The 24,658-nt window shown below is 37.4% G+C and overlaps 1 protein-coding gene across 5 annotated transcripts in view; it reads left to right on the top strand.

Moving 5' to 3' along the window:
- ARID2 (AT-rich interaction domain 2) overlaps nt 1-24,658 on the top strand; it is a 200,395-nt gene that overhangs the window by 141,049 nt on the left and 34,688 nt on the right. For all 5 annotated transcript variants that reach the window (XM_036299796.1, XM_036299795.1, XM_036299797.1 and 2 more), the window contains 4 exons: nt 488-622; nt 1,267-1,463; nt 1,701-4,552; nt 12,052-12,200. In XM_036299796.1, the coding sequence (XP_036155689.1) occupies nt 488-622; nt 1,267-1,463; nt 1,701-4,552; nt 12,052-12,200 (3,333 nt within the window). The remainder of the gene's footprint in view (nt 1-487; nt 623-1,266; nt 1,464-1,700; nt 4,553-12,051; nt 12,201-24,658) is intronic.

The raw sequence follows: 24,658 nt of genomic DNA, 5'->3' as shown, positions 1-24,658 counted from the left end.
CAGAGTCCTATAAGGGTAACTAGGCCTTCAATTCTAACTGAAGTTTGAAATAATCTATAAGAATAGATTTCTCTGAAGTGGGGAATGAGAGTGTATAGCAATAGGTCATAATTGGGAACTTGTTATATTTTTAATATTACAAGACAGGGACCTGAGTTTTATTTATTCACTAAGTAAAACTTTTTGTTGCAGAATATTTGTTGCCAACAGACCAAATCTGTTCTTGCTGGAATATGAACACAGTTTTTATTTTGTTGTTAATGATGTTTACATTAAAATAAGTATGATTAAATAGTTAATCTCTTTATTTGATTTAGTCTGTCTAAAAGATAGCATGTATTTTTGCTAATAATATATGAAGCAGTAAAATTTGACTAGGCATAATTATTAGTTTATAATACATTGCCTTCATATGGTAGTAGCACACTTAAATATAGACTCTCCTATAGTGTATTGCATAATGCAATTTATTTTTCTCCTCTTTTAGGCTAAATGCTCATTTTGAAGTAAATCCAGATTGTTCTGTCTCTCGAGCAGAAATGTATTCTGAGTACCTCTCAACTTGCAGTAAATTAGCTCGTGGTGGAATCCTAACATCAACTGGATTTTATAAATGTCTTAGGTAGGATCCATGTTCTTAACTTTAAGTAAAGTTAGTTTACATCACTTACAACCCTTCTTATTCTTGAGAAAATACTATATATATATATATATGTTTTAAATATCTCTACTACTTAAAATTTCATATAATTAGGTTGTTAGTATGGTGGAAGTTTAAATACAGGGCAATTTTGGACATCACATCTGGTGTTTATGTTTGAACATTATGAGGTTTATCAAAGAAAGCGAAGGAAGAAATTGAGTTTGCTTTTTTTCTGCCTACTTTTATTTGTTAAAGACATGACTTTTGCCCTTTCTAATCTTGAATAATAAGCTATAACTAACACTCTTCAAATATTAAAGTTCTTTGACATTTTACAAAATTCATAAAATAGGCATTGCCTAGATGCAGCTTTTTTGTTCATTATATATGCAGTAGAACTGTTTAAAACCCAACAATGTTAATAGTTATTTTAAAAACTGGAGAATTGATCTTTTATATTTCTTTCTCTGCTTCCCACCCTTGCAGAATATAGCTGTTTGAATCACACTGATTTATACCTAAGTAGCAGTGAGTAGATTGCTACTGTTGTGTAAACATTGTTAGAAGTTAGTGTTTTTTGCTAGTGTGCTAGTAATCAAAACTGAGTATTGTGTACTTTACAGAACGGTGTTTCCAAATCATTCAGTGAAGAGAGTGGAGGATTCCAGTAATAGTGGGCAGGCGCATATTCATGTAGTAGGAGTAAAACGGAGGGCTATACCACTTCCCATTCAGATGTACTATCAGCAGCAACCAGTTTCTACTCCTGTTGTTCGTGTTGATTCTGTTCCTGATATATCTACAAGTCCTTCACCTGCAGGTAATAATTTTTATTGATTTAAATATTACCAAGTTAATGAAATGTATATTGTATACATTAAAATGAAATAGCTTTTCCTTGTTTTTCCAGTAGCATTTTCTGTTATTTAATCATATGATGCAAAGTTGTTAGATATTAATTTCTTAAAACTATTTTCTTGTCTTAAGTAAAACAATTCCTACATGCAGCTTTCCAGTCATTTCATTATAAAGTTTGACTTTTCCCCTATATTTTCAGGAATCCCTCATGGACCACAAACTGTAGGAAACCATTTTCAGAGGACTCCTGTTACCAATCAATCTTCAAATTTGACTGCAACACAAATGTCTTTTCCAGTACAAGGTGTTCATACTATGGCACAGACTGTTTCAAGAATTCCACCAAATCCTTCAGTTCATACCCACCAGCAACAAAATGCTCCGGTGACTGTCATTCAAAATAAAGCTCCAATTCCTTGTGAAGTTGTTAAGGCTACAATGATCCAGAATTCTATACCCCAGACGGCAGTTCCTGTTAGTATTGCTGTAGGAGGAGGAGCTGCACAGAGTTCTGTGGTTCAGAATCATAGTACAGGGCCACAGCCTGTTACAGTTGTAAATTCCCAGACATTGCTTCATCATCCATCTGTAATTCCACAACAGTCTCCATTACATACCGTGGTACCAGGTCAGATACCTTCTGGCACTCCTGTTACTGTAATTCAACAAACTGTCCCACAGAGTCATATCTTTGGCAGAGTACAGACCATGCCAGCATGTACTTCTACAGTTTCACAGGGTCAACAGTTGATCACCACATCACCCCAACCTGTGCAAACTTCATCTCAACAGACATCAGCTGGTAGCCAGCCACAAGACACTGTTATCATAGCACCCCCACAGTATGTAACAACTTCTGCATCTAATATTGTCTCAGCAACTTCAGTACAGAATTTTCAGGTAGCTACAGGACAAATGGTTACTATTGCTGGTGTCCCAAGTCCACAACCCTCAAGGGTAGGGTTTCAGAATATTGCACCAAAACCTCTCCCTTCTCAGCAAGTTTCATCAACGGTGGTACAACAGCCTATTCAACAACCACAGCAGCCAACCCAACAAAGTGTAGTGATTGTAAGCCAGCCAGCTCAACAAGGTCAGACTTATGCACCAGCCATTCACCAAATTGTTCTTGCTAATCCAGCAGCTCTTCCAGCTGGTCAGACAGTTCAGCTAACTGGACAACCAAACATAACTCCATCTTCCTCACCATCACCTGTCCCAGCTTCTAATAACCAAGTCCCTACTGTCATGTCATCTTCTTCCACCCCTCAATCACAGGGACCACCTCCTACTGTCAGTCAAATGCTATCTGTGAAAAGACAGCAGCAGCAGCATTCACCAGCACCTCCACCTCAGCAGGTACAAGTACAAGTTCAGCAGCCACAAGTACAGATGCAAGTTCAACCACAGCAAACAAATGCAGTTGGTCAGCCTGCTTCTGGTGAGTCAAGCCTAATAAAACAGTTGCTGCTTCCAAAACGTGGTCCTTCAACTCCAGGTGGTAAGCTTATTCTCCCAGCTCCACAGGTTCCTCCCCCTAATAATGCAAGAGCGCCTAGCCCTCAGGTGGTATACCAGGTGGCCAATAACCAAGCAGCAGGTTTTGGAATGCAGGGGCAAACTCCAGCACAGCAGCTGTTAGTTGGGCAGCAAAATGTTCAGTTGGTCCAAGGTGCAATGCCATCCACAGGGGGAGTGCAAACCGTGCCCATCTCGAACTTACAAATATTGCCAGGTCCACTGATCTCAAATAGCCCAGCAACCATTTTCCAAGGGACTTCAGGCAACCAGGTAACCATAACAGTTGTGCCAAATACAAGTTTTGCAACTGCAACTGTGAGTCAGGGAAATGGAACTCAGCTAATTGCTCCAGCAGGAATTACCATGAGCGGGACCCAGGCAGGAGTTGGACTTCAGGTGCAAACACTTCCAGCCAGTCAAGCATCTCCAGCTGGACAATCATCTTGTACTACTGCTACTCCCCCATTCAAAGGTGATAAAATAATTTGCCAAAAGGAGGAGGAAGCAAAAGAAGCAACAGGTTTACATGTTCATGAACGTAAAATTGAAGTCATGGAGAACCCGTCCTGCAGACGAGGAACCATGAACACCAGCAATGGGGATACAAAAGAAAATGAAATGCAGGTGGGAAGTCTTTTAAATGGGAGAAAGTACAGTGACTCAAGTCTACCTCCTTCAAACTCAGGGAAAATTCAAAGTGAGGCTAATCAGTGCTCACTAATTAGTAATGGGCCATCATTAGAATTAGGTGAAAATGGAGCATCTGGAAAACAGAACTCAGAACAAGTGGACATGCAGGATATCAAAAGTGATTTGAGAAAACCTTTAGTTAATGGAATCTGTGATTTTGATAAAGGAGATGGTTCTCATTTAAGCAAAAACATTCCAAATCACAAAACTTCCAATCATGTAGGAAATGGTGAGATATCTCCAATGGAACCACAAGGGACACTAGATGCCACTCAGCAAGATACTGCCAAAGGTGATCAACTAGAAAGAATTTCTAATGGACCTGTATTAACTTTGGGTGGTTCACCATCTGTGAGCAGTATACAGGAGACTTCAAATGTGGCAACACAGCAATTTAGTGGTACTGATTTGCCTAATGGACCTCTAACTTCAAGTTTGAATTCAGATGTGCCTCAGCAACGCCCAAGTGTGGTTGTCTCACCACATTCTACAACCTCTGTCATACAGGGGCATCAAATTATAGTTCCCCACTCAGGATCAAGAGTGTCCCATTCTCCTGCCCTACCATCTGATGTTCGGTCTACAAATGGCACAGCAGAATGCAAAACTGTAAAGAGGCCAGCAGAGGATAATGATAGGGAAACAGTCACAGGAATTCCAAATAAAGTAGGTGTTAGAATTGTTACAATCAGTGACCCCAACAATGCTGGCTGCAGTGCAACAATGGTTGCTGTGCCAGCAGGAGCAGATCCAAGCACTGTAGCTAAAGTAGCAATAGAAAGTGCTGTTCAGCAAAAGCAGCAGCAGCCATCATCATACATACAGAATGTGGTCCCACAGGTAAGTCATTCTACTATTACATTGCTTTTAAAAATTCTGATCTGGAAATATTATTTTAGGGGAAAATGTACTATTTTTCTGTCTCACCTTGAAGTGTTAACTGTCAGGTTATCAATGTACTCAAGCTGTTGTTTTTCTCTGTTTTTTTGTAATGCTGAACAGTTTTCAGTTGTTAAACCTGTGTGCCACAAGAAGGGACACTAGTGTGCCCCAATAATTTTTAAAACTTGTAATACCTAACTGTTTAGTCAGGAGGACCAACCCTTTTCCCCTTAGATTATCAAATAAATAAATGACAACGGCCGACACAATAGCCGTCTGGTGTGAATGAATCAAATTTATAACTATTCTTCTGTCAAATGGGCTGCAGAATTTTAGGAATTAGTATATGTGTGCCATGAGATGAAAGAGTTTGAAAATCGCTGACTTAGCATATAGTTTAAGGACTCTATTTTGTTATAAATCCAAATTAGTAATTCTGTAGACCCAAGGTGGAGAAGCACTTGTAATCTAATCTTTTGGAGAATTTTTGAAATGTAATTGTCTCTTGGAGTTTGGGGTGGCGTAGTGTTGCTGCTAAGAGTATTCCAAAAGGGAATTCTGTATTTGATTTTGACATGTGTGGGCTTTTTTAAAGCTCTTTTCATAGTACTTCTGTAAAAAGGATGAATGCCATAAGAATTATCAAGTGTGTTCTTGTTATATTTATGTATTGAATCAGTAGCCTTTGTTTTTTTTAAAATATTATTTACTAGTATAATTTCAATTTGTTTCAACTATTTGATAATTTTAATTTTGTGTTTATTATTCCTTTGCTCTACTGTTATGTTTCTGCTCTTCCTTTTTAATATCTTCTATCTGCATGCCTTTGTAAAGAAATGTGTTTTCTAGGTCAGTGCTACTATATTGAGGGTTCAATTAGCCTATAAAGACTTTAAGGACAATACTATAAGCTACTTCTACTGAAACTAGGGATTCACTTAACAGTTGTGTCTCACCTATTTCCTGGATCACTTCTCCTTCACTCTTTCTTTCTTAATTATTACTGCATAGCCAGAACCTTCTGTGACTTGCCAACTCAACTAGCACTCTCCTGGCTTGGGTTTCTTCTCTGTGCTTATGGTGATGATAGCAGATCAATGGTCGTTATTATCATTAGTACTAAACCTAGGTGTGGGGAAAGGAGAGGAAGCAAACAAAAGATGAAAGAACAGCCGAGCCAGTGATGGTGAACCTATGACACGCGTGTCAGAGGTGACACGCGAACTCATTTTTTTGGTTGATTTTTCTTTTTTAAATGGCATTTAAATATATAAAATAAATATCAAAAATATAAATCTTTGTTTTACTATGGTTGCAAATATCAAAATATTTCTATATGTGACACGGCACCAGAGTTAGGGTTTTCAAAATGCTGACACGCCGAGCTCAAAAGGTTCGCCATCACTGGCCTAGCTAGTTTGGCTCAGTGGATAGAGCGTCAACTTGCGGACTGAAGAGTCCCAGGTTTGATTCTAGTCAAGGGCATATGCCCAGGTTTTGGGCTCGATCCCCAGTAGGGGCGTGCAGGAGGCAGCCAATCAATGATTCTCTCACATCATTGATGTCTCTATATATCTCCCCCTCTCCCTTCCTCTCTCTGCAATCAATAAAAATATATATTTTTTAAAAAGATGAAAGAACAGAGGATCCCTTGCTTCAGAATAGTTCATCCATAATATATATTTTTGTTCATGTGAATGGATAAAGCTGGACAATGCTGCTCTGGGGGCATAATGTAATCCATATGTTAGTATTGCTTAGATGTATTTCAGGGTACCTAAATACGTTAAGTATTCTTTAGTGGATGTTGTGAACATGGCAATAATTAATATTGAGTTTGGATGGAAAATACTAAATCATCTTTACTCAAACTTCTACAAATTGAGTTTTTTATGAAACACTAAAAAAATGTTAGTGCAATGTCTAGCATGTAATAAACATTCAATTAGTCGGGTTTTTATAATTTTCTTATATTTAATAATCTCCCAGTTCATCTTGATTATGTGCCTGCTGTTTATTCCCGGTATATTCCTTTATAATCCTAAATAGTTACTATAAAGAAAGCCAAATTAGAGAAAAACTGCATTACTGTGGAATTGTTTCAACCCTTATTTTTTGTATCTTTAAACTTTCAATGTGGTTATATTCCATAATGATATCTAAGTAACAAAAACAATAATACTAGCTAATACAACAACCTGTGCTAGGAACTTTGTATTAAAGCATTTTCTCATTTAATTTTCACAACTCTATTAGGTAAAAATTTTAATTATATTTTAGAGATGAGGTCCCAGGACGTAAATAAGTCACCCAGGGTCACCGACATGTTGACTTCATATTGATCACCACAAATATGAAGTGGTACAAGGACTGAAACCTGGGTGTGTATCTGAAACCAAAACTTATTTCTCCATTATTCTAAAAGGTTCCTTTTTAAATTCTAGAAAGCCCTTTTATATCTAACATACTCATTAATTGAACTATTATGATATAGGATGTGAGTACCATTAAATGATAATTTTAGAACATTAATGCTAAAACTCTTAATACATTGGACTTATATGCATCTAATTTGAGCCATAAAAGTCATCCATTTATTCCTAATCTGGGTATTAAAATTGTAGCGTATTTCTAAAATTGGCATTTGGTTGGCATGTAGAAATTTAAATATTTGCTAGGAAAAAGAGATGTATACATGGTGTCTATGAGAATGAAAGTAAAAAACCAGCATTCTTATGTATAGTACTTAGCACAGTGCCTGCTACATAGTTATGGTGCAGGTAATATTTTGTCTTCCTGTATAGGATACTGTTAAAGATGACATCATAGGTTTCCTTTGAACGGTAGACTGTTGGGCCTTCTTAAGAGCCTGCTAATAGCTTTGGCTGGCTAGCTCAGTTGGCTAGAGCATCATCCTGATAACACCAAGGTTGTGGGTTCGATCCTCAGTCAGGGCACATATGGGAAGCAACCAATAAATGGAATAGCAAATTGATGTTTCCCTCTCTCTCCCTCTCCCTTTCTTCTCTGTATCTTTAAAATCAATCAATAAAATTTTTTAAAAAGAGTCTGCTAAGAGAAAACCATTTTCATTGTTGCCCAGATTCTTTAAATTACTTTATATACTCTTAAAGTTGCATTTTAGACCACGGTTTAACACCATTTTACATTTGAATTTGGTCCTTAAAAGAGTAGATGAAATAGAGGATTTTAAATGTGATTTTTTTTTTTTTTTTTTTTTTTAGCCAAACATTATTTTCACAAGTTTAAGGGATCTGGAGATGTTAAGGAGGCATCTGGACCCCAAGAAGGGATTTCCAGACTTGCAGAATGCTCGGGTATAGAAAGTCTACAGGAAATGTCCCTGCTGAGAATGGCCACAGCTAATCCTTTCTAATATCATAGTTATTTCATTTTTTTGAGTTTATTCCTTCTCCTGTTAATCAGCTGCATTAATTTAATTTCAGGAAAAATTTAGCAATAGAGAACAATATATGAAAGTAAATTGTATGATCATAGATTTTGTATTTCAGTAGTATTTTAAATGAGTAGTTTATATAAATACAAAATAAATTATATTTACTTCAAGGCAAGTTTTTTTATTCGTAGTTACTTAATTTCATTCTGTTATATTTGCTAGTTAAAGTGCAAGATACAGCATACTGTTTCTCAAAATCCTACCCTCTTTCGCTCTTTAGGAATTGGTATCTTCTGAAGTTATAAAGAAAAAGGAAAAATGAATTGAAAAACTAAACATTTTAGTTTACAAATACTTACCTAAAGACTTGTCTTTCTCAGGAGCATGTAAAACACATGTTGAACATGCCTGTATCTATTAATTTCATGGTCTGATGGTATGCCAAATTCTTGTATGTAAAAACAGTTTACTTAAGAATGTGCCTATTTAAAGTATTTTTTATATGTTGCTCCCAGTTCCCTGTCCTTCACACATGAATCTTTCCTAAAATGGTACTGTGTAAACTGTGAATATTGGTATCTTCCTGGTTCCTTTCTTTGTGTATTAAACTTCTATGTATTCTCATCAAGAATGTAATTTATTGAAAATAGCACCATTCTTCATTTCTAAAATTGGTATTTAGTTGGCATATAGAAATTTGAGCTTAAAAAGTTACTCAACCCATCAGCAAGCAGATCTGTAGCCTTAAAGGGGCAGCATAGATCACTTTAGCAAGAATTGGGAGAATAAGATTTGGGGTTTTTTTTAGAGTACTAGTGTTCAAATTTGTAGACCAGAAGTACATAACTAAGGAAGACATTACCACTAAACAGTTTTTTTGTTTACAGCTCAGTGTGTTCTTACAAGAGAGGCTTGGAATGTATTAACTTGGTTTATATTTAACAAGAGAAAAAAACTTCATAGTTTAAGAAAATGAGGGAATGTTAAAGCAGGAAGAGCCTGAGGTGTTATCTTGTACAAAATCCTCATTTTTAAGTGTTGAAGTAAATTTCCCACCTACACAAAGAACATTTGGTTTCCCATGATTTCTATTGTTGTCTGAATTCTGTCTGAAGATCCGTACATTTAGACAAAGTTAGAGTAAATCTATTTCTTCTTCTCTACAAGTGTTTAGAACTATCTCTTCTTACTTCGTCATTAAAATGCACTTTCCCAGTTCCTTCGGTTAGATCTTAGATATCCTGGTGTCTGGTTTATTCATCATCTTATTTACCTCAACCAGTTTCATTTTATAAATGATTTCAAAATGTGTGCTTAGAATTGAACAAAGAAAAATTTATTATTTATAAAAATGATTTTGAGAAAAATAGATATGGCTATAGTTTTTCTAACAGATTAAAATGTTTAAGTTTTAGAATAATCTAAATTTATTTTAAGGTCTTTAAAGTTTAATATTAATTAATAAGAAAATAAGGATTTAAGAGCCTGAGATTCCAAGTTTTATATCAGGAAATAGTGTAAACGAGAATTTTCAGCCATAATTTACTCTTGAAAAGGTGATAAAGGAAAGCAAGATTATAATTTCTCATTTTAACAAAGAGCAATATGTTTGCCAAAAACAACAACACACCTGCTACATTAACATTTTATGTTAATTTTACATACACGAAAATCACAGAATTGTTACAAATCTGTTGTGTAATTTTACTTTTCTGGTCACTCACTGTGGGAGGTGTGCCTTTTCTGTCTTGATTAAAAGAAGAAACTAATAGTAAAAATTAGCTCTTTCTCAGTAGAGCAGAGAATTGATATAGAATATTCTTCGAGAGTAACCATTCCAAAAAACATCTCTTGGAAATCTACTTTACGTTTACATTTCAGTTAGGGATACAGTTAATGATTTGGCAAATCACTGCAAACAAGAATGTAAAGAAAAAGTAAACTTTTATATCCAGAAAGAAATATATTTTGCATTCTTATGTAAACGACCTACTTCTTAACCTTTTGTGGTCCAATGTTATTTTTGGAATTCAAACAGTCTGGTCCAAATTAAATGACGGGATTGAATGTTGAACTTTTTAATGTTATTATTGCTCGACGTTGGACCTGCTCCTAGCGCCTGGTCTGTCGAGCCAGCCTCGAGGTTGGACCGAAAAGGGTTAAAACAGAATTTAAATTGTACTTTGAAAAATATGCAGTACAATACATTGTCAGATACATGTTTCCAGCATTAATTTGTGTTGATAGACATTTGTAGTTGGTGATCTGTCACTGTCCCCAAAGCAAAATCAATCATCTTTCCTCCAAAATTTTGTTTCCCTTCTGGACTTTTCTATTAGAATACCAGTAATAGTAACACTTGCCATTTATTGAGAATCTAGAGCTAGGCTCTTCATGTATAATTTCTCCAGTCTTCCCATCATCTCATAAGGCAGATTTTATTGCTTACACTTTATAGATGAGGGAACCGAGGATCAGAGAGAATAAGCAGGTTGCCCAAGGTCACAAAGCTAGTTAAAAGGCATATTGATGAACAACATAAACTGATGAACAAAAACAGATCCAGGGGCAGAGAAACATCGATCAGATGCTCAAACCTCAGAGGGAAGGTAGGGGAGGGAGGGAATAAGGGGAGAGATCAACCAGAGGACTTGTATGCATGCATATAAGTATAACCAATGAACACAGACACCAGGGGGGTGAGGGCATGAATGGGAGTGGGATGGGGAGGCAATGGGGGGATAAAGACACATATGTAATACCTTAATCAATAAAGAAAAAAAAAGGCATATTGAAATTTGAGTCTTGGCCTGTCAAGCTGGAAAGTTCACATCTTGTCCATGACACACCTGCATTGCCCTAACATGCATGTTTTTCATGCATTCTTAAGGGTGGGATCCTATTATAGAAACAATTTCATCATATCCCAAAAGTGGATTGTTTCTCCTTAGACCTTGGAACTCACGGTATTGTATGAATTTACACTTCTGAGAACTTTTTCAGCATTTTATTTTATTCCTAACTTTTATGCTATGTAGCCTTATATGTTTGTGTTTTGTCTATTTTTTTAAAAAATTATGACTTTTTAATCTGAGACTTTCAGAAATTTTAAACTAAACTTTACCCAACCATTTTCAATATTTTCTTATAAATGAACAAGTATATTTTCTCAAAGTTTAAATTTATTGTCTTTAAAGAATGCTTTGAAAATGTGCCACCATTTCTAGGAGAAATTCGGTATTTTTCCCTTTGTCATTTTATAAATGAAATCTAAGTTAAGGATTCAGAGAAAATGTATTGCCTCAAATTGTTTTAAGCTACATTATAATTATGTATTTTTCAGAGAGAGAGGGATATAGAAGGGAGGGGGGGGGGGACACCTTATATTTAAAAGGCTAATACTTACTATTAGAATCCTTTCAATTGTATTATTCATCAAAATTTATAACTGGGCAACTTTAAAAACTAAAGTTCTTAGTTAAAACATCTTACTGCAAAATAAGATTGACAACATTTTACTTAAATGGTTACATTATTTTTTTTACTCTGAAATTTTCTTTGCTTTCTACTGTGCACTGCTCTATGTCACATTTATTACAAAATCTAAAAGGAAATATGCAAAGAAATAATAATTTGTAGTTGATTTGTTCTTGTGAAGAATATGCGTAAGTAAATCAAATGGGTGCATTTATAGTCATTTTAATCTATAATTGTGTGTTGCTACCTAATTTATTAATATAAAAAATCTTAATTCTAAATATCATATATTCTGTAACAATAACAACAATGTGATCTTGCCTCTGTGGTCAAATGAAATAAAGGAATCTGACTTCCTAAATATTTCTGTAAAAATAGCTATCTTAAATAATTTTTTAAATTTAAAAAAATATTTTTAAAAGATAGTCATTAAAACTACAAATGTAAATTTCATGTTAGAAGTGCACAACTGTCAACATAATCAAACTTAGAAGCTTATACTATAAAATATGAATGTTTTCTAATGTCATCTCACAAATCATGCGGTTGTGCTTTTCCACAGAACACTCCTATGACGCCTTCACCAGCTGTACAAGTGCAGAGCCAGCCTAACAGTTCTCAGCCTTCTCCATTCAGTGCATCTAGTCAACATGGGGATTCAGTGAGAAAACCTGGACACAACTTCATGTGTCTGTGGCAGTCTTGTAAAAAGTAAATGGCAATTTTATTTAATATACATAAATGTTCTTTGTTTTAGAATGCTTTTACATTCCAATTTCTGTCCTCTATAGTTTATGAAAATTTTCAGCAAAAATATTTTATGTTAATTTAAGAGTGATGCTTACGTAGATCCAGTGGCACCTAAGCTAAGAAATTTATATAAATGTCAGAAAGAGATTCAATGGTAGGCTGTTAGGGAATGTGTTTCGATATTAGCTCTTTTTGTTTGTTTTGCTTTTTTTGTCCTAGCATCTGACATATGTTAATACCAGATGTGAGTCATGTTATTTCCAAGGTTCTAACAAAGTAATTTGCAGAAAGTCATTAGTATGTTTGTTTGCTTTTGTTAATTCATTTCATTTCATTATATTTTTATTTTTAAATTATAGTTGATGTACAATATTATATTAGTACTTTATATCCCTGTGACTATTCTATACCAGTTTGTACTTCTAAATCCTTTTACCTTTTTCACCCATCCCCTAAGCTCCCTCCCCTTTGACAACCCACAAAATGTCCTCTATATCTATGAGTCTGTTTCAGTTCTGCTTGTTTATTTTGTTTTTTAGATTCCACATGTAAGTGAAATCATTTGGCATTTGTCTTTCTTTGTCTGACTTATTTCACTCAGCACAGTACCCTCTTGTTGTGGATCCATGTTGTGTGGATGGCAAGATTTCATTCTTTTTTTATGGCTGAATCATATTCCATTATGTAGGGTGGGGCAAAAGTAGGTTTACAGTTGTGAGTGTGCAAAACAATTTATTCTTATATTTTTATTTATTAATTATTTTCCATATGAACAACCATAAAGCTACTTTTGCCCCATTGTATATATGCACCACTTCATTATCTGTTTGTGTATTGATGGACGCTTAAGTTGCTTCCATATTTTGGCTATTGTAAAAAATGTTACAATAAACATATAAATATATGTCTTTTTGATTTAGTATTTTGTGTTTCTTTGAATAAATACCCAGAAGTGGAATTGCTGAACCTTTTTTTTCTCTTTTATAGTCTTTGCTTAAAGTCTATTTTGTCTGGTGTAAGTTTTGCTACCCCAGCTGGTTTTTTATTGTTCGTTTCCATTTTCATGAAATAACTTTTTCCATCCCTTTGCTTTCAGTCTTTGTCTTTCCATCTGAAGTGAGTCTCTTGTAGACAGCATATGTAAAGGTTACATTTTCTTTTCCATTCAGTCACCCTGTGTCTTTAGAGCATTTAATCCATTTGATTTGCATTTAAAGTAATTGTTGTCCTGGCTGGGTAGCTCAGTTGGTTAGAGTGTTCTCCTGATACGCCAAGGTTGCAGGTTCAGTCTTTGGTCAGGGTACATACAAGAAGCAGCCAGTGAGTGAGTGAGTAAGTAGAAAACCAAATTGGTGTTTTTCTCCCTGTGTGTCTCTCTCTTTCCATTCCTCTCTCTCTCTAAAATCAGTAAAAAAAGTTATTGTTGATAGATATGCATTTATTGCCATTTTATTCATATTTTTAATCATTTTCTTAATGAGACCCTTTAATATGTCTTACACGAGTTTGGTGGTGATGGATCCTATTAACTTTAGATTCATATCTAGGAAGCACTTTATGTGTACTTTGATCCTAAATGATAGTTTTGCTGGGTAATTTTGGTTGCTTTTCATTACTTTGAATATTTCTTGCCAATTACTTCTGCCCTGCAAAGTTTCTATTGATAAATTAGCTGACAGTCTTATGGGAGCTCCCTTGTAGGTAACTAACTGCTATTCCTTGCTGCTTTTAAGATTCTCTTTTGTCTTTTTAACCTTTGCCTTTTAATTATGATGTGTCTTGGTGTGGATCTTTTTGGGTTCATCTTATTTTGGACCCTGTGCTTATTGGACTTGTATCTCTATTCTATTCACCAGGTTAGGGAAGTTTTCTTGTAATTTTTAAAAATAGTTTTTAGTTTCTTGCTCCTCTCTCTTCTCCTTCTGCCATCCCATGATGTGAATGTTGATACACTTGAAGTTGTCCCAGAAGCTCCTTATATTATCCTCATTTTTTGGGAATCTTTTTTCTTTTTGCTATTCTGATTCAGTGTTTTTTGTTTCCTCATATTCCAAATCATTTATTTGATTCTCTGATTCATCTACTCTGCTATTGATTCTCTGTAATTTCATTTCAGCTATTGTGTTCTTTGCTTCTGAAGGGTGCTTTTTTTTAATGTTTTCTATCTCCATTTTTATTTCCTATCTCTTTGTTGAAGTTCTCACTAAGTTCATCTACTCTTCCCCTACTTTCATTGAGCATCCTTATAACCAATGTTTTGAACTCTTGACTCTGCATCTGATAGATTCCTTGTTTCCATCTTGTTTAGTTCTTTTTCTGGAGATTTGTTCTTTCCTTTCACTTGAGACATATTTCTTTGTCTCCTCATTTTGGTTACCTGCCTGTGTTTGTGTCTATGTGTAGGTAGAGCTGCTATGGCTCCTAGTCTTGGTATAGCGACCTTATGTAGTAGGTGTCCAGTAGGTTCCTGTGGCCCAGCCTCCCCAGTCTCCTGAACTGGGTGCTCCAAGTGTGCTCTCCATGTCATGTGAGCTGTGTGCACCCTCCTAGTGTAGTTGTGCCTTGATTATTGTTAGTACATTAATGGGAGTGATTTACCCCCAGGCTGACCCCACAGAGCAGAACTCACTTTAGCAGGTCTCAGATACCCAATGAGTCTACTGAGTTTGTTGATCATGGAGGTAAGTGGGTGGTGTTTCACCATGGTCTGAAGCTGTCTATTGGTTACATTGGATCAGTGCCTCCTGGGAGGTAGAGGCCAGTGTCAGCCATTGCTTGTGCCCTGCCCAGGGCCACTGGGCATGAGCTTCAAAATGATCTGCATTTGGCTACTACTTGTGCTGGGCTTGGAGATGTCCAGAGACGCCAAGCTGTGAACCAAGGGTGCTAGTGCCAGGCCTGGGGTTACTTAGCAAAAGGTACAGTTATGCAGAGGGCAGATGCTGCTTGTTTGAGAGATTTTAGGAAAGTCTTTTAGGAAAATTGGCAGCACGAGCCAAGACAGGCCTTTTGTATGGAAAAGTCTGAAGGGCTTGGGTGGGCCCGAAAATTGGGTTGGGTGGGGTCTCAGGCAATCATCAGGGTGGGGCTAACTATTAAATTAATCAGGTTGATGGAGAATCAGATATAGCGCCTGCCTTCGGGTTCTTTGGGGGAAGGGCTCAGAAAAGGAACAATGGCCTCTGCCAGCACCACTGTCTGGGAGAAAGCTGCCCCTCCAGCTCTTGACCTGATGCCAGACAGTTCATTTCCTCCCCATATGTCCCCAGTGGCAGTTGAGCTGCTTTTCTAACGTTGGAGCTCAGATGCAGCCCAAGTACATCTGACTGCACCCTTTAAAAAGAATGCCTTATGTCCAGCTGGGGTGGCTCGATGGTTGAATGGCGACCTATGCACCAGGAGGTCAAGGTTTGATTCCCAGTCAGGGCATATACCTGGGTTGCAGCCTCGATCTCCAGTGCAGGATGTTTAAGAGGCAGTCTTTCAGTGTCTCTCCCATCATTGGTGTTTCTATCTCTCCCTCTCCCTTCCTCTCTGACATCAATAAGAACATTTAAAAAAGAAAAAAATGCCTAGGATTCCAGCAGCACTTTGTCTCAGCCACAATCTCTGCTGGTTTTCACAGCCAGAAGTTACGGGGACTTCTCTTCCCAGCACTGGAACCCTGGGCTTGGCAGGGCCAGGTGTGGGTCTGGGACCCCTGTCTCCCCAGGAAGGATCTCTGCTGCTGAGATATCCCTCCAACTTTTTAACCACAGGTGGGTTGGGGACCAGCCCATTCTGCATATCTTTCCCTCCTACCAGTCTCAATGTGGCTATTCTCTATATTTTTAAATGAGTATTTCTGTTCAGGTAGATTTCAGGTGGTTTTGAAATGGTTGTTCTGTAGTGTAGTTGTAATTTTGATGTGGTTGTGGGAGGTTACGAGCACTGCACTTACCTACATCACCATTTTGACTAGAAGCCAGGTATTACATTTCAACGAGAGAATCTGATTTTTTTGTTTGGCTATGAAAAGAGAGAGTTTTTTTAAAAGTGACTATAAGTTAGTGGACACTGAAGAATTTCTATATATTGAAACTTAAAGTTAATAATCTGTTAGGAAAAATGACTTGTCTTAAATTTGAATTTGGGATGGACAACCCATGAAACTTCTTTTTAAAGCCATAGATCTCACAGTTTAATAACTAAGATGAATAATGAGTAGAACTGAACTTCTTAAACAAGGCTTTCTTCGACTTGAAGGAAAACTTGATAATAATACTGTTTAAAACAGAATCTTAGTTCCTTTAACATACTCAGCCAAGAACCTTTGCCATGTCACACTTTAGAGTTCTAAGACTAATGTACTTATCTTAATGAAATAATATTCTCATCTTTTAGATATCAAAGATGCTCTTTCACTTTTTCTAACTGATAGCAGAAATCAGATCCTTTTAAAAATTATATTTGCTCTTCATAATATTTATCTTTAGACTTTGTATTTCACTGTGAACTTCATATATTGTTGTATGATTGCGGCTATCAATATAGCCCAGGGATTGTTAACAGTATGAAAAATTTCTTTGGACAGTGTTTCTCATTTTAAAATCTCAACCCAGTAGTGGGGTCATGAAATCATTTGTTCAGTCTCTACCAGTGAGTTTTTGCCTCTTTCCTTTGCAATTAAAAATGAATAAAATATATCAGAGTCTATTCATGTTAGTAAGGGTAAGTATTGTTTCCAGTTATATATGTATATTACATATATATGTGTGTGTGCTAGATCATAGTGTATAATATGTTTGTCAAAAAGGTCCTTTAGTCCTAGCTGGTGTGGTTCAGTTGGTTGGAGCATTGTCCCATGCACCGAAAGGTTTTGGGTTTGATTCCCAGTCAGGGCACATACCTAGGTTGCAGGTTTGATCCCTAGTCAGGATGTGTAGGAAAGGCAATTGATTGATGTTTCTTTCTCTCTCTCTCTTTCTTCCTTTATCCTTTCTTTCTTTCTTTCTTTCTTTCTTTCTTTCTTTCTTTCTTTCTTTCTTTCTTTCTTTCTTAAAAAAAATTTTTTTAAAGGTTGCTTAAAAATTAGTGCTTTAGGCTGTTTCTGATTACTTTTTTTTTTCATTCTTTTAATTCAGCCATGTATCTTTTGTGTGTGTGTAGCTTCCTGAGTAGGTACTATTTGTTGACTAAAAAGTTTAATAATAGCTGCTTTACTTGAAGTATTAGAGTATTTCAAGAAACCACCCTAGCCAAGTAGCTCAGTTGGTTAGTGTTGCCCCAATATGCCAAGGTTTCAGTTTCAATCACCATTCAGGGCACATATAAGAATCAACCAGTGAATGCATAATACGTGGAACAACGTATCTCCCCTCTCTCTCTCTTTCCCTCTCTCAGTACATTAAAAAAAATAATTTTTTTTTACTGGAATTGTAAAATTGTAAATGCACAGCACAGTTTTCCATCTTGCTAGTTGGATCAATATTTCAAAATTTGATGATGTAACTTTACTTTGCAAGCCTTTTCTGAATAACACAGACTCAACAAGCCTCTTAAAACCATGTTTAAAGCCAGTTTTAGATACTCATTAGTATTCAGTTTGATTTTGCAAATATTTATGGAGGGTGCATGTGCTAGGAGCTAGAAATGTGGAGATCACTCTCAGTCCTTAAGGAAGCAGATCCAGAAAACTCCAGACAAATAAAGTACAGTACCAGTAAGAATAATGGACAGTTAATAAATATAATGCTGAGATAGTTGGAAAAGTTTCACTACAGACATTACTTTTGAATTGGGTCTTGAAAAGTGAGTAGGTGTTTGTTATGCAAAAATAATTCTAATCCGAATAGCAAGTGTAGGGAATTATTTAAGGAACTAGTACACCCAGAGACCTATGAGAAGCTTAGGATGCCAAGAGCATAAGCACATGAAGAGAGTGAGAAATGGCTATTATTCATATTTAGTTTCAATTCCACATGGATCGAGTCAGTATTTACATTTCTCCATTTCTTTCATTTATTTAGAGTTTAAATTGGTATGCAAGATTACCGCTGGTTGCGAAGTCCTTTAAATCTCTTTTTATCTGTAGATTACCTCCTCCCCCCCCCCCCCCTCTCTCTCTCTCTCTTAATTGTTTTCCTTGCAATTTTTCATTGATAAAAGCAGTTCATTTGTCCTGTACAGCATCACAATCTGGATTTTGCTGGTATTGTTTGGCATATTACTCTGACCCTGTATTTTCTGTCAGTTGGTAGTTAGATCTAGATATTTGATCAGATTTTGGTTTGATTTTTATAAACCATTTTATTTTTAATAATTCTTTATTGTTGAAGGTATTACATATGTCCCCTTTTTTCCGCATTGACCCCCTCCAACCCGCCCAAGTCCTCCCCCTCCCCGCCCCAGGCCTTCAGCACCCTATTGTCTGTGTCCATGGCTTATGCATTAAAGGTCTGTGGTTGATTACCTCCCACCCACCCACCCTCCCCTGCCTTCCCTTTGAGATTCGGCACTCTGTTCCATGCTTCCATCATTTTAGAAATGACATGGGTACTTCCATCAGGAGATATGTAATATCTTGTTTCTATTTTTGTGAGGTAAACAGCCATTAGAATCATTGCATAGATCCATTATTTCATTAAGGGTTTTAAAATGTAAAAGTTCTTTTATCAACACTTTGATTTCTCTGAGGAATAGTTTCTAGAGAAAAGGTTAGATAGGTTTTTTATTTCTCTTATTTACCAATTTTTAAAATAATGAGTTATTTACTAACACTATACAAAGGTGACCATGAGGTTTGGTTGGTTGGTGGTTTTTTATTTCAGTATCATTATAAACGAAATTAATTTAAACATTTTGAGGTGTTTTAATCCATTGCAGTTAGTTATGTACTACTTGATGTTCCATCCAATTGTGGTATCTTTGGCCAATGAAGGCCTATTCAAGCTGGATTCCAAGTCCTTTGGTTGTGATCTTAATATAATTTTTTTGATAGCTTCCTTCCTTTCTGTTAGACAGAATGTTTCAGGCTTCTCTTGTACATTTCCTGCCCCATACCTGGAATAAAGTATTTCTGCAAGGACATCTGGTGTCTTTTAATAAGAAATGGTATTTAAGCTCCTTCTCATCACTTTTAAGTTGGTTATTGCTTCAAAGACTTTTCAGTTGACAGACTAGAAAAATAAATGGTTTTTATCTCATGTTTAGAAAGACCTTCTCAACTCTAAGATCATAAAATACACATTTTATTGCCTTCCACTACTTTAACCTTTTGAGTGCCAACCAATCTCCTAGGAACTATGCTAAAATTGCCAAGGCATTTTTGCTGATTTTACAGCAGTTTAGAAAAAATATTATGAAAATTAGGCAGATAAATGCCAGTGGTCAATTTTAGAACTACAGACAGTCAGCATCATAAGTAATCTGCACTTAGGTGCCATCTGTCAATAAAGTGTGAACTACTAGCATCTAATAGTGACACTGTAGGAGGAGCACAATAGCGCTCCTGGCACTTTGGCAAAAGACAGGAGGAGCGCGATTGCACTCCCTGGCACCCTAGGGGTTAATATTTTAACTTTTTGTTCCATCTATAATTTAGTTTCATGTATCTAACTTTATTGTTTTCCAAATGACTAACATGTTAACTAGTTCATCTTTCCCTTGGGCATTTGAATTTTCACCTTTGATATATACTAAATTGCTATATACTTTTATTTCTGGATTAGTGGCTCAGTGCACGAAACTCGTGCATGGATGGAGGGGGGGTCCCTCAGCCTAGCCTACACCCTCTCCAATTGGGAACCCCTTGGGGGATGTCTGACTGCTGGCAGTCAGATATCCCTCTCTCAATCTGGGACTACTGGCTCCTAACCGCTCACCTGCCTGCCTGCCTGATTGCCCCTAAGTGCCTCTGCCTGCCTGGCTCTAACCTCTTTGTCTGCCTGCCTGATCACCCCTAACTGCCTGTGCCTACCTGATCGCCCCCAACTGCCCTCCCCTGCTGGCCTGATCTCACCCCCATCTGCCCTCCCCTGCAGGCCTGATTTCGCCCCCAACGGCCCTCCCCTGTAGGCCTGATCTCCCCTGCAACTGCTCTCCCCTGCAGGCCTGATCTCGCCCACAACATCCCTTCTCTGCCAGCCTCATCTCGTGCCTAACCACTCTTCCCTGCCGGCCTGATCGCCCCTAACTGCCTCTGCTTCGGCCCCCACCACCATGGCTTTGTCCGGAAGGAAGTCAGACGTCCGGAAGATGGCCAGTCAACCCAGTCTAAGTAGCATATTACCCTTTCATTAGTATAGATAGATTATATAGGATAGGATTGCTTAAATGAGGGTTGGGGAAGCCTTTTTCAGCAGGAGGAGATGCTCTTGGCAGACAAAAATACATAATCCCTATACTGGACTGATAGCCAATCATATATATGCACTATACTGCCAAACCGGTCATTTAAAAATTGAAGCACTTTCTTACACCTTACACCAAACAGCTGCTGCCCTTAAAACCCCTCCTCAGCCGCCACCTTAGGGTCTGTCTTCGCAGTTCACCCAGATTAGGTTCTGACTGGTCAGTTTCTATGCCTATCAGCGTCAAAAGCTCCGCCTCCTAGGCAGCCATTGGCTCCTCTCAGTTCACCCAGATTTGGTTCTGATTGGTTAGTTTCTATGCCAGTCAGTGTCTCTGGGTCTATCTCTGGGCGTGATCAGAGAGGCGGGGTTGATCAGCAGCTCCCCCAGGCTACTGGTGAGCAGGGTGAACTGCTGATCTCTTGTAGAGAGAGAGGCTCCGCTGCTGGCGAGGCAGCTGCTGATCAGCCCCTCCTCTCTCTCTGAGAGGTCAGCAATTCAGCCTGCTCGCCAGTCCTTGCCCACCAGAGCCTGTTGCGCGCACAGTCTGGCATTCTTTTGAGCCTTCGGTCCTATTGGATGTTCGGACCTTGGCTCTTTTTTTATATATAGATTATTTGTTATTCCACTGGTTTGTATCCTTATGATACCTTCACTGTAAATTTTAATGTTAGATATGGTAAGATACTGATCTTAATTATTTTTTTCAGAGTATTTCCATTATCTTTTCAAGCACTTAATCTTGTACCAGGCACTGTGCTACTTTTTGGTTTGCTTTTGTTTGTAAATCCTGACCTTAGGATATTTTTCCTTTTTTTAGAGAGAGAAAGTGCAAAGGGGAGGGAAGAGGGGGAGAGAGAGAGAAACATTGACAGAAAGAGAGATGTCGATTGGTTGTCTCCTGCACCCACCCAGCTAAGGCCAGGATGAAACCTGCAGCTGAGGTACATGCGCTTGACCGGGAATTGAACCCCAGACCCTTTGGTCTGTGGGCTGGTGCTGTTTAACCACTGAAAAAAACCAGCCAGGGCCTACTTTTTGAAATTAGAATGATGTATAATTCAAAGTTGGTACCTGCATAGATATTTCTTATTTCAAATGAACCTCAGAATGGTTCTAGAGATCCTCCAAAAAAGCATGTTGGGATTTTCATTTTAATTGCTTTTAATGAATAGGTATTTTTTGTTTGTGCTTAATAGTGAACATTTCCCAATATTGATTTTTCCTTTACAAGTAAAACGTATCAACCCATGGTATTATAGTCTTATTTACCTGAGTAGAGCTTTAATGTGTGTGTGTGTGTGTGTGTGTGTGTGTGTGTGTGTGTATCCCATGTTCAAAGGCTGTTAAATCGTGTTGTTTACCCATATCTTTAGAAAAAAATCACTTCTACTGTCATGGTAAAAACAACCTGCTTTCCTATTTATAATGGTCTGGCTCTATAGCGGTGGTTGGCAAAGTCATTAGTCAACAGAGCCAAATATCAACAACACAACGATTGAAATTTCTCTTGAGAGCCAAATTTTTTAAACTTAAGCTATATAGGTAGGTACATTGTTATTAACTTAATTAGGGTACTCCTAAGGCTTAGGAAGAGCCACACTCAAGGGGCCAAAGAGCCGCATGTGGCTTGCGAGCCGCAGTTTGCCAACCACGGCCCTATAGCAACTTCAGCACGAAATTATAGCTGATTTGCCTACAAACGTCAAGTGGTCATAATAATCTTGCCACTCAGTGTATATTATGCAACTTTATTAAGGTTATTGCTAGTTGTGTTTCTTTTTGTTGCTGTCATAAATGGTCTTAGCTTCTATTATGTTTTTCAACTGATGGTTGTTTTCTATATTAATACTGCTTATCCTCTCATCCAATTGTAATATCTAATGATTCCAGACAGTTACATACTCGTAGTGATAGTATTTATTCTTACCTTTTTAAAAAAATTAGTGGACTATTTTTTAAAGCAGTTTTAGGATTATAGAAAAATTGAACAGAGTATCCATATGCTGCCTCTTTCCTGCATAGTTTCCTTTAATATTGATCTTGAATTAATGTGGTACATATGTTATGATTGATGAGTAATATCTACTAGTATATGTTGTTATTAATTAAAGTCCATAGTTTCCAATAGGTTTCAGTCGTTGTGTTATATAGTTCTACTAGAGGCCCAGTGCACGAATTTGTGCATGGATGGGATCCAGCCAGCCTGCCCTTATCGGGGCCAGGCTGGCCAGGGAGAGGGGCCGCGGGAGGTTGGCCAGCTGCAGTGCACATCATAGCAACCTGTTGTTCTGGTCACTTTGCTTTTTTATATATACTAGAGGCCCGATGCATGAATTCGTTTACGGGGGCAGGGGGGTGGTCCCTCAGCCCAGCCTACACCCTCAAGCAATCCAGGACCCCTTGGGGGATGTCTTACTGCCGGTTTAGGCCCGATCCCTTGGACCGGCAGTAGGACATCCATCTCGCAATCCAGGACTGCTGCCTCCTAACTGCTTGCCTGCCTTATTGCCCCTAACCACTCTGCCTGACTGCCTGCCTGATCACCTCTACCCACTCACCTGCCTGCCTGATCGCCCCTAACCGCTTGCCTGCCTGCCTGCTTGATCGCCCCTAACCACTCACCTGCCTGCCTGATTGCCCCTAACTGCTTGCCTGCCTGCCTGATCGCCCCTAACCACCTCTGTCTCGGCCCCCGCCATGGTGGCTTCGTCCAGAAGGTCATTTGGCTGTCTGGTCTAATTAGCATATTATGCTTTTATTATTATAGATAGATGGATTTTGATAATACATAATGTCATGTATCCACTATTACAGAATCACTCAGAATAGTTTCACCACCCTCCCTTGTTTCACCTATTCATCTCTTCTCACTACCTCCATTCCAGACCCTACAGATTTTTTACTTTCTATATAGTTTTGTCTTTTCCAGAATGTCATATGGTTGGAATCATACAGTATGTAACCTTTTCAGACTGGATTCTTTCACTAGCAGTATAGTTGTGAGTGCATGAAACATAGGTCTAGTCTTCCACTATTATTTATTAATTATTGTATTATTTTCCATACAAATAACTATAAACCTACTTTTGCCCCACTCTGTATATAATGAAAGTTTCTCCATGTCTTTTCTGGCTTGATAGCTCATTTCTTTTTCTTGCTGAATATTTCTTTGTATGGATGTACCAGTTTACTTATCCATTTACCTGTTGACATTTTGGCTGCTTCTGGGTTTTGGCAATAATAAAGATGTTATAAAAGTTTGTGTGCAGGTTTTTGTATGGACACAATTTTTCAACTCATTTGGGTAAATACGTAGTATAACAATTGTTTGATCTTATGGTAAGACATGTTTAGCATGTAAGAAACTGCCAAGCTGTTTTAAAAAGTGGCTATACCACTGCATTTCTACCAACAGTGAAGGTGAGTTCCTGGTGCTCCACATCTTCATCAGCACTTGGTATTGTCAGTTTTTTAGGTTTTAGCCATTCTAATAGATGTGCACCATATTTATTTTAATTTGGGTTTTCCTCTTGATGAAAGATCTTGAGCATCTCTTCATATGCTTATTTACCATCTATAAATTACCTTTCATGGGGTGATAAAAGATATTATTTTGCTAAGTTTTTATTAATCCATGGATATTAGATTTTGTCAAATGCTTTTTCTGTCTCTATTAATATGTTCATATGATTTTCCTTTTAGCCTGTTGTTGTGATGGATTACATCAATCAGTGTTTGAATGGTGAAATAATCTTGTATACCTGGAATAAATGAATGAATGCATGAGTGAATGAATGAATGAATGAATGAATGAATGAATGAATTTTTAGCTTGGCTTAAGATATTTATTCACTGCTCTCATAGTTAGCCTCAATGGCTCAGCAAAAGGGTAGTAGAGCAAGGTAGTGGCATACAGTGACACAGTGCATCCTCATTTTTCATTTTTACATAGCAGTTTTTATACATTGTTTGCTTCAACTTGCTAATATTTTTTTGTGGATTTTTACACCTTTGTTCATGAGTGATAATGGTCTGTAGTTTTCCTGACTTTGCTTTTGGTATTAGAGTAATGCTGGCCTCATATAG

The sequence above is a fragment of the Myotis myotis genome, unplaced genomic scaffold, assembly GCF_014108235.1.
Source record: "Myotis myotis isolate mMyoMyo1 unplaced genomic scaffold, mMyoMyo1.p scaffold_m19_p_3, whole genome shotgun sequence".
In the NCBI taxonomy this organism is placed as follows: Eukaryota; Metazoa; Chordata; class Mammalia; order Chiroptera; family Vespertilionidae; genus Myotis; species Myotis myotis.
The sequence above is the reverse complement of the archived record's forward strand: the minus strand, read 5'-3'. Positions and strand labels throughout refer to the sequence as shown.